The 10,291-nt window shown below is 39.6% G+C and overlaps 1 protein-coding gene across 1 annotated transcript; it reads left to right on the top strand.

The window, feature by feature from the left end:
* The first annotated feature begins 647 nt into the window (after window positions 1–647).
* Window positions 648–6,972, top strand: ppm1g (protein phosphatase, Mg2+/Mn2+ dependent, 1G). The gene is made up of 10 exons (XM_027002546.2): window positions 648–1,206; window positions 1,584–1,653; window positions 1,847–1,932; window positions 2,437–2,566; window positions 2,665–3,122; window positions 3,353–3,481; window positions 5,127–5,361; window positions 5,497–5,626; window positions 5,702–5,798; window positions 6,321–6,972. The coding sequence occupies exons 1-10, from the start codon at window positions 1,096–1,098 to the stop codon at window positions 6,507–6,509; spliced, it is 1,635 nt and encodes a 544-aa protein (XP_026858347.2). The 5' UTR covers window positions 648–1,095; the 3' UTR covers window positions 6,510–6,972.
* The last annotated feature ends 3,319 nt before the right edge of the window (window positions 6,973–10,291 follow it).

Here is a 10,291-nt window from a genome sequence, read left to right as displayed (position 1 = left end):
ATTCAGGCATGGGGTCTTTGGTATTTTAGCACCATCTGCCAGATACATGAGGTACTGACAGTATTTACGATGGCGGCGTTACCTCTTGAAGTAATTAGTCCTATTCAATTTAGATGTTATTAGTTTCATATGTTACTTTAAGCTTTTTTTCTTCACTAGGTTTTTTGTACCCATTACATTAAATATTTGGTTATTTGCTGTATGTCCCTTCTTGTTACATGTTTTTGTTTTTATATATAAAAATCCCAAAAATATAGAAAAGGACAAAGACACGTATGGGGCTCCACTATATAGTATTACATCCAACATCTATATATTTTTAAATTTTTTGGGAATGTGCTTACCAGGTTAACAATACCTGATTGAACCCATCTTATTGGGATTATGATTAGAAACCACTGTTTTAAAACACCACTCATTTTTGTAACTGACTTCTGCAGTCAGCAACCATGAAACATACTTTTAAGCCACTGTGGCTTTTATTACATAATCACTGTAACAATACAAAGCCTTCATTGTTTAATTCCCGTTTGACAGCGGCATGCACGCAAATGTTTGCGCAAAGTTGACGCAGCAACTGTTTTCACGAGAACGATTCCCGCGTGAGCCAAGAGTCATGCGCAAAACTGCAGTTCCGTTTCCTTTCAGAATCCCAGTCCGCCCTCTCTGAAATGGATTTGATGCACTGTTGATTATGTTGGCCCTCACACGTGTTACATTTTTTTGTGTTTTGTGAAGGCGCTAACGTTCATTATTGGTTTTAACATACGTGCGCTTTAACTTCTGCTGCGCTTTCTGAAGGGCTCATTCTGACTACTGCTGCTGCATCGGTGCTTGTTTGTTAGCGAGTCCACCAGCATCTGTGTTCGCAAGTTAGCTTGCTAAAAGTACCGGCTAAAGCTAGCCCGCGGTCTGAGCAGCTAGCGAGGGCTCTTGGCTTCCCCTCTGTGTCAAAATAACTGAAATGTTTGAAAGATCTGTTGAGCCCGAGCAGACGACAAACCTTTGAACTCTTCTTCAAAACTTAAGCCCCGCTTAAACCGCTTTATTTGTGCACCGCGATATTTTTTTCAAGCACTAACCGGCCGGATCGTCATGGGGGCATACCTGTCGCAGCCCAGTACAGAGAAAACGGCAGCCGACGGTGGGAACAAACATTTGAGCTACGGGCTCGCAGCCATGCAGGGCTGGCGCATTTCAATGGAGGTAAAACCTAACGTTATGCCGTTAGCGCCTGTGCTGTCGGGCTATGGGTGATACGTGGGGAATCGTTTGCCCGCGGTGTAACGTTACGACTTGGCCAGCGTTGTGTTAGTGTCGACTTTGAAGAGGGGGACCCTTTCCGGGACACGGACGGTGTCGTTTTCTCGCGTCATATCTGAGTGGCCGTTTACCGTCGTGCTCGAGGAGGATCGCGGTCACGCGGACACGATCAAACGGCTACTTTTTCGCGCCAGTTACCTCATTCTGGTTAGCCAGCTGGCTAAGTAGTTTTCTGCGTGTGACATGGGTGACTACATTGTTCTGTGTCCGTCGTGCTAGCTAACATTAGTACCTCACCCGTTCTGACGTTACATTTCCAGGATGCCCACAACTGTATCCCCGAGCTGGACGAGGAGACCGCGATGTTTGCCGTCTACGATGGACATGGCGGTAAGTTCACTCGACAGCTAGCTACATTCTAAGGTCAAAATTAGCTTAGTCTTGTGTAATAAATAAAGAAATAATCGTGTATAAACAACGCAAAATACCAACACTTTGTTAGAATTCAGTGTTGCTTAAAAGTTGAATATACAGTGTTTCAGTCGTAAATTTGTTTTTGTTTTTGTTTTTTACCCCATGTCAGGTGAGGAAGTTGCTTTGTACTGCTCCAAATATTTACCTGACATCATAAAAGAGCAGAAGGCATATAAAGATGGTAAACTGCAAAAGGTAAGTTAACCAGCATTTGGATGAACTGTTGGAACAGTAAAATTATTGATCTTTCTTCCTAACATATTTTCTTTTGCCCCATGGAAAAAACTATCATTCTTTCGCTTCTCAATGCCTTATTAATTTTGTTTACACAGATGTTCTGTATGACTTAAGGCAGACCTCTTGTGGCTTCTATTTGTCAGGCACACAACAGTGGTTTCTAGGATATTGCTGTCAGTTGAATATAAGGTCAATTAGCCTCTGATATTTTAATTTACAGCCCTTAAAGATGGACCAGAGCCACATCGGATAGTATGTGCTGACAACAAGGCTTAATATTCTTATGCAAATGTAACCTGTATCAGGGCTGCCTCTGATCTGACATGATTTAGTAGTGAAAATGTGCTTGAGTGTTCATTTACATTCACCCTCATTGTTGTCCTTAAAATTGCAAAATTTTTTAAACCTTAAATGTAATAAATTTCTACTGAAACTCAGTGCTGGTTGCTTGCATGTGTTCAGGCTTTGGAGGATGCATTCCTGGCTATAGATAGTCAAATCACCACAGAGGAAGTCATTAAGGAGCTCATTCAGATAGCTGGCCGCCCACAAGAGGAGGCAACATCAGAAAAAGTGGCAGATGAAGATGATGGTGAGTAAAACATGGCATAAGTGAGCACCAACTTCCGTTAATGCAATCCAAAAGCTTTAAACATATCCCATTGTGCCTCACATCTCCTCTCCCATCAGTGGATAACGAGGAGGCCGCTCTTCTGCACGAGGAAGCCACTATGACGATCGAGGAGCTGCTTGTCCGATACGGGCAGAACCTGAATAAGTTGGCCAGAAAACCCAGCCAGGACCGCCCCAAAGAGACTGAAGGAGAAAAGCCCCACATCGAGAAGGGGATCAATGGCGAGGCGGAATGTGGTGCTTCCGAAACGGATGCCAATGGGAAGGCGAAGGCGGCCGAGACGGGAGAGGCAGCCGGTGGATCCAAGACAAGGGCGTGCAGGAGAGCCACGGTGGCAGCCTCCAGCGGGGGGAGCTCCGGAGCCGAGGGAGAGAAGGCAGGAGTGACGGGAGACGCTGGCCCATCCTGCTCCTCCTCGGCCGCAGCCACGCCAGGAAGTGCCAAGTCCAAGTTTTTCGAGGACAGCGATGAGTCAGAGGATGGTGAGGAAGAGGAGGAAGGCAGTGATGAAGAGGTGAGCTTGCAGAGAGACTGGTGCTAGAGTGGGTTTAAAAGTAAATTTTAATTCAGTCAGATGGGTCTTGATCTCCAAAGGAGTAAGGACCATCTGTGATATATATATATTTTTTTTCATGTTCAGTATGTATTAGAAATTAGTGTAAAAAGAAAGGGTTTTCTCAGTGTCATCACTAGAGTAACTTCTTTCCATTTGTTTTTTGTGTCTGTGTCTTCCTGGTCCACTAGGACTGTAGTGAGGAAGGTGAAGACACCAGTGAGAATGATGAGGAGGATGACACTGAGGAGGAAGAAGAGGAAGACACAGATGAGGAAGAAGAGGAAATGTGCTTGCCAGGGATGGATGGAAAAGAAGAGGTAAGATTGATCTGGTGAATCTAGGAGATATCCATTCCGATGTATGGAAAGGATTAGTTTGTGGAAAAGCACTTGAAGTAGTGCACGATGATCTGGAGCTGCTTCTTACTTGAAAGCAAAGCTTAGGGTAATGTCAAGACAGCAAAAGCAAGGGGCTGCATTCCTGTAGAAAATCAATCACAGTATGTTGTGGGTAGAGAAAAAAAAAAACTGCCTTGAAAGCGCTTGTGGTGATTCTAAAAAAAGACACTCATTGTAAGCATAACAGTGTACCAGTTTTGCTTTGTCCGGTCATATTGCCAAATTGTCCTAAGTCTCTTTTTTTTTTTTTTCCTCAGTGTTTAACCATGGCAGGGAAGAGGCTGTGTGATTTTAACCCTACACTAAAACATGTTGCATAGCACCTTTATACTACATCACTAATATACCTGGCCTGCTGAGCAGCCTATCCTTCACCTTCATGATTGATTTGCTAACAAAAAAGCAGTTAACATCACACGGTGCTTTTTAGAAACGTTTTTAACTTTGAAAGCATTCTGCTTTGCCAAAAATTAAGTGGCCAGGTGCAGTGCTTTTTACAGAGCGACAGCATTCCAAGCACGACATAGCTGCTTCCCATGGGAGATCCATGCAAAATAGGCCCTCGCAGCTGGGAGGTGGGGTGCCAAGTGTGAATGCAGTTCTAGCCAGGTCCCAAAGGATTGCAGTCTTATACACAAAAGCATGGTATCAGTCCCAATGTCTGTGGGACATGGGGAAACTTTGGGAGACCAGTCTTGGAAACTAATGGTTCCCAGTTCCAGTCCTGAAATGCTCTGAACATGTTTTCTGTAATCCAACACATCTTTTCAACTCCTTTGCTAATGATCAAGCCCTGCGTGAGGTAGAATGGATGCTAGCATGTTATCAGATGGTTAAAGTTAAAATAAGCTTCAAAAATAATTTTTCTGCTTTAAAGGAATACTCTAGCATTAAATTTGAAACATATTTTACTTGGCATTCACATTAGTTTATAATGATTATAAGGTCCAGTGCTTGGTTGGAGAGTTACGGATGAAGCAAAAATAATAACTTTGAATTATGATCTGTGGAAGTCTTATCATTTTTGGATTTACTAAAACAAGCATTCAGCAAAACAATAAAATGGTCTGAATGGTTAATAAAATCATTTTTTACAGTTTAACAATGTAGCATTCCTTTAAGCATAGACCTATTCCATATCTTTTCATGATAAATCCCCAATAGCCAATTTGAAACTTGGCTTGGTGCTAAGATGGGATCTCCCTGAAGATTTCTATGTCATCACTGTCCTTTTTGTAATAAATAATTTTCTTCCTTAAACATATTTAACACATTTTACTCAGTAAATATGTTTTCAAACACATAATTAACTTTTTTGTTTGTGTGGTGCAACCAAGATAACAGCAGTAATGTGTGGTTAGTCCCTTTTTTGTGTGGTTCAAAACATTTAAAGTAGACTGCTCATCTGCTGCTTTTTTGGGTTGACAGTGTTGACAGATCAATTAATCTTGGCAGTGCTGTGGCTATGGAACCAAAAAAACCAATTTGAATCAGAATATGCCGAATTGCTACCTTCAGCAGTGTGTGATTGTAATCTTCTCTTTAACCATGGCCCATTCTTCAGCCTGGCTCAGACAGTGGGACCACGGCTGTGGTGGCTCTTATCCGCGGGAAGCAGCTCATAGTAGCCAATGCTGGGGACTCCCGCTGTGTGGTCTCTGAGAGGGGCAAGGCAGTGGACATGTCCTACGACCACAAACCAGAAGATGAACTGGAGCTCGCCAGGATCAAGAACGCCGGGGGCAAGGTTACCATGGATGGCCGTGTCAATGGAGGCCTTAACCTCTCCAGAGCCATTGGTGAGTAGACCCAATTCTTTGCCACTGCCATTTTAATCTTTTTTATATAAATGGACATTATGAGTTGAGAGCAGGGTTTTTCTTCCCTCTTTGAACAAGATGCCATTAACTGTGGTGATCTTGCAATGTGTCTAGGGGACCATTTTTATAAGAGGAACAAGGCCCTGCCACCTGAGGAACAGATGATTTCTGCTTTACCAGATGTCAAAGTACTGACACTGAATGAAGAGCATGAATTCATGGTTGTTGCCTGTGATGGAATCTGGTGAGGCCTAAATATCGTACGTTTGTATGTGTACATATTGTGATTCTTTGTCACTAACATAAATATTTATTATAGGAATGTAATGAGCAGTCAAGAGGTTGTGGACTTTGTAAATGAGAGATTGAAAGCTGACAGTGGTGAAAACAGAACACTGTCTAGCATAATAGAAGAGGTATGTACCAATCGCTGCAGATTCCTTGACACACACAGTAGCGGTAATTCATGATATAGGGCATTACCTTTACTAGTGCACATTCAGTAGTTTCATCAACTTATGGTTCAATGAGTGTTTGCTTTGTTTGATAACATTCATAATTCATAGGAACATAAAGGATATTATTTTCCTTAAAATTAAGAGAAAAAAAAAGATGAATCAAATCTAAATTTGGCCTGAACACCAAATTTAGAACAGTGGATGAATTGACATCATCCTATCTATGGTACAAGATCTGTTGAAGTCCTGTTAAGTTTCCTTTCTCAAGTTTCCTTCTTGGAGCTCTTGTGAATAGCATTTGCAAATTAAAATTATTTGACTGCATCTCTTCTTTAATTAGTGTATCCACATATTGCAGTTCATCTTTTCATGCAGTATATGCTTGGTGGGAAATCCTTGCAGCAAAAAACAGAATTGACTCCTTAAACAAGTCCTTAGAGCGATTTGGAAATGGCTAACCTTAGTCTATTCACTTTGCAGCTGCTTGACCATTGCCTGGCACCAGACACGTCAGGGGACGGCACAGGGTGTGACAACATGACCTGCATGATCGTCACCTTCAGTCCGCACCTCGGCAGCAACGCAGCCGAGCACACAAAAAAGCGGAAGCTGGACGAGCAGATGTCTGAGGAGAATGGCAGCGACAACAAAAAATGCAAAACTGAATAGAGCCTTCATCGCCAGGCGTGATGTCCTTTTAATATTCTTCTGATGAAGACAGAAATCAGACGTTCTTTTCTTCTCTCAGCAACAGACCCCTTACTGGATATTTTTTTTAAATGGATGATTCCCCCAAGAAAGAACGTTTTAGTTTTAAATAATTTGAAGGTGCAAGAAAAAATGAACTGTAAAACAGCCATTTCTTTTTTTCCTGTTTCTTCCCCCTTTTGTGGGTAATAATTTCTTTAGTAGGCACGTATCAACTTGTTCACTTTGATGACTGCAGCTGTATCCCAGCGGAGATGTGGCGTCATGCGAATGAATTACGTCTGTGAATCCTTATGTACTCTGCCTAGTCACATGCCCTTGTACATAGTGTTTCCAGGAACTTTCCCTCCATTGTGAGTATTAGTGACACTTATTTTCTTGACACCCATATGTAATTGTAATCAAATACATTTTTGTAAATTAAGCAATGAATGTGATCCTGTTTTATTTTTAAGTGGAAACAAGCAGATGTGCTCATATGAAACCATTTAGCTTTCATGATTTGAAGGAATGGAATCAGTCATAAATGTGACTTAAGACATTACATTAACATTCCTTCATTTATTTTAAATTTTTTTATTATTTCGTAAGCCAATAGAGTAACATCTGAAAGTTGGTTTATCAAGCTGCAGACAGTTTTCAGTGAGTGGGGATGCGGTTGGCTGACAATCTTTTCCCAGGGCTTGTGCGATACACCAACTTAGTCTGATGTGCAGCAAATAACCACTTAATCAGTTCAGCTTTGAGGTGCAAACTGCAAAGGGATAGCTAATTGTTTTGTTTTTGTCTTCGGCTTCATCACTCATGTAGATCAGCAAAGTTTATACAAGGTATTTTGGAAAATTATATTTTGGTACTTTTAAGCGTCTTTGTGAATTCTCAATCAACAAACATTTCTCAGATGAGACCTTTTCTTAAAATAAACAAGTGGAGACGAACTTGGCACAGGCTTTTCTTTCTTAGTGAAAGAGCAGGTATATAACCATGATTGGTTCATATGAAATATTGATGTTGCGATGCCACCATTTGTGTACAAATGCTTTTGTGAACTACTTGCTAGATATACTGTAGTTCAGTGGATTTAGGATTTTACAGATTGTGTAAGGTTGCTAAGTGAACAAGAACTATACACAAGTTCTTAAATGTCCATTTTAAAAGGCATATATTTAAATACTCTAAACATACTGGACCAAAAAATAAACATTTTAATAATCAGAGGGAAAAGACCTGTGGTTTACAGTGGAGATTGAGAGCTGAGGAAAAACAATGTTCACCACAGTGGTGCCTGTCTAAACATGCCCTTCCATCTGTAACTCTGCCATTTGTTAAAGATAGCAAAAAACATTTTAAATATAATTCTGTTCAGTACAAAATCTGTAAACTATCAAATTCAGAGTTGCAGGAACCGTAGGCATGTACTTATCTTACAAATACACCCTGAACAGTATGCAGCAGCTCACACCCAGTGCTAATACTCAGTCATGCACCTGCATTCTTTTGTGAAGAAATATCAGCTTCTGGTTTATCAATTCAATGTCCTGCAACGAAACATTTGTATTACACTGGTTTAATTAAAAAGGTAAGTTATTTAGGACGGTCATTGTAGTGTGCTTATTTACTTTGATCATCTTTTCATGTCATTTTTGCTTGATTTGAGGAAGGTGTGCCTCCAGCCTTTCAATCTAAAATGACAGTAACTTATGACCAGGCTGTAGCAAAGGAAAATATATTATGCTGCACCACATGTAATGACAGAGAGAGAACATTGTCCAAGGACATACAATATCTGAATGGAGATAAGTGATTTTTCCCTTCAGTATTCTATAAAGGTGATGAGACTATTCAGATGATCTTATCCTCCTCACAACTCTGCAGGCTTGAGTTCAAGGTTCTGTTAATCACTGCCATGGCAATACTTCTGGGTCTTGAACTGACTTCATTTATATAAGGTCACACCATATGTCAAAAACAGTTTAAGAATGCAAAACTATCATTCATTATCATAAAACATTCAAGGTTTTAATCAAAATTTAAATCTTAACTTTCACACCACAAAATGAGTATAAGTAACCATACCATGCTGAAAGTATTTTGCCACCTCCAAGACATAAGGCCTGGATTGTAAGATATACAAGATTTTAATGAATGAAAATGATAAATGATTCTGCATTTTGTCAGTATGGTTGTGTAATATACTTAATCTTATAGATAAATTTGGCTCAGTAATAAGATACTTCATAAAAATGCTACTGACTATTGCCAAGTCTTGTGAAATGTAAAATTGCTTTACTTTATTGTTTTTTATATATACAAAATGAATAGACTTACATTTGTTTGCTGTTTACTGGTATTAATCTGTTCAGTGGGATTAAAAACCCTTGATTATTTCATGTCTGAGATGACATGTTCATCGTATAGAATTACATACAGAATTACTTTATATATTCCATTATAACCCTTGCACCCAATAAATCAAGCATGTTTAAGAATATTAGTTATATTGACAAATGGTCAGTCCAATTTTTCAAAATACTTTGAACACCATCTGAGCACTGTCCAGTCTGAAAGACTGGGCTAAAATCTGTGAGGAAATAGGGGAGAAATGTATATATGTATATATATATATATATATATATATATATATATATATATATATATATATATATATATATATACACACACACACACACACACAAACCGTAAAATACAAAGGTAACCAAATACTTTGTGAAGAACAATTTCAGACAAAGAGGAGACGAAACATACCTGTCTTGCTGTGGTCATTTTTGTCCCCATGGGAATATGCACCTCCCTTAAAGCTATAACCCTGTCATCTAAATAACTAGTGATCACTATTGTTTCGCTGCAAATGGATAACTAATCAGCTTTGTTTCATATATTGTGTACTACATTACAATGTCTACTGCCTCTACATCTCTATCTAGCTACAGTACACTACAGCTACTCCGTAGAACCTTCTTCACCTACCGTTAGCTAGGTGAATAACGCTAGGTTAATTAGCTTAGCTAACTAGCTAGATAACCTAACCACTAGCCTTGCTGCTAGCCATGTGCGTTACATCAAGCAGGAACGACCAAGTCTCCCAAAAAGGGGAAGAGGTCTATAAAATGTTTTTACAGTGAAAATTGTGTCATTCGGCGAATAGAGATAAAGCCAGGTCTCAGTATGCTAGCTAGCCTAGCTAGCTAGCATACACAGCCAAAGTACTTAACGTTGCTATAGTAACAAGGCTAAAGCATATTGTGTCACATAAAATTAAATCATATAAATGATAAACATTATAATTACTGCTAAATTAAACCAACCGTTAAGGTCAAGCCTCTTCAACGCAATCCAGACTCCTTCAAGTGCATTTTCCACACTTGACATTGGACAAATTATACGACTAAACGACTCCCTGAAGACTATTTTCGAGAATACAACGACCAAAGAAACAATGTGAAATCAGCAACTCTAAACAAGACTCCAATCCGGAAGTTTGTTTTTCTGAATATCTCAAAATAAAAGCTTGAATTATGAATAACACAGGCATACGTACCATTCGGTAATAATTTAGAAATTTTATCTTTCATTATCTTTCATAGAAGCACTATTGGGGGCGCTCTTTATGATACTGATCAGTAATATCGCACCAGTACCACAGCACTACTTTGTCAATTCTGGCTTATTTCATTTACATTGTAAAAACTTTATATGTATAACTTTAGGTATGTGGGGCATAC

The sequence above is a fragment of the Electrophorus electricus genome, chromosome 11 (genome assembly GCF_013358815.1).
Source record: "Electrophorus electricus isolate fEleEle1 chromosome 11, fEleEle1.pri, whole genome shotgun sequence".
NCBI lineage: Eukaryota > Metazoa > Chordata > Actinopteri > Gymnotiformes > Gymnotidae > Electrophorus > Electrophorus electricus.
Note: the sequence above shows the minus strand (reverse complement) of the source record. Positions and strands in the feature narration are given on the sequence as shown.

Bases quoted from the DNA above. Each gene is read 5' to 3' on its own strand.
- ppm1g (XM_027002546.2), top strand. From the start codon at position 1,096: ATGGGGGCATACCTGTCGCAGCCCAGTACAGAGAAAACGGCAGCCGAC. The intron at 1,654-1,846 runs GTAAGTTCACTC...ACCCCATGTCAG, and splicing joins CGTCTACGATGGACATGGCG to GTGAGGAAGTTGCTTTGTAC. The intron at 1,933-2,436 runs GTAAGTTAACCA...GCATGTGTTCAG, and splicing joins AAGATGGTAAACTGCAAAAG to GCTTTGGAGGATGCATTCCT.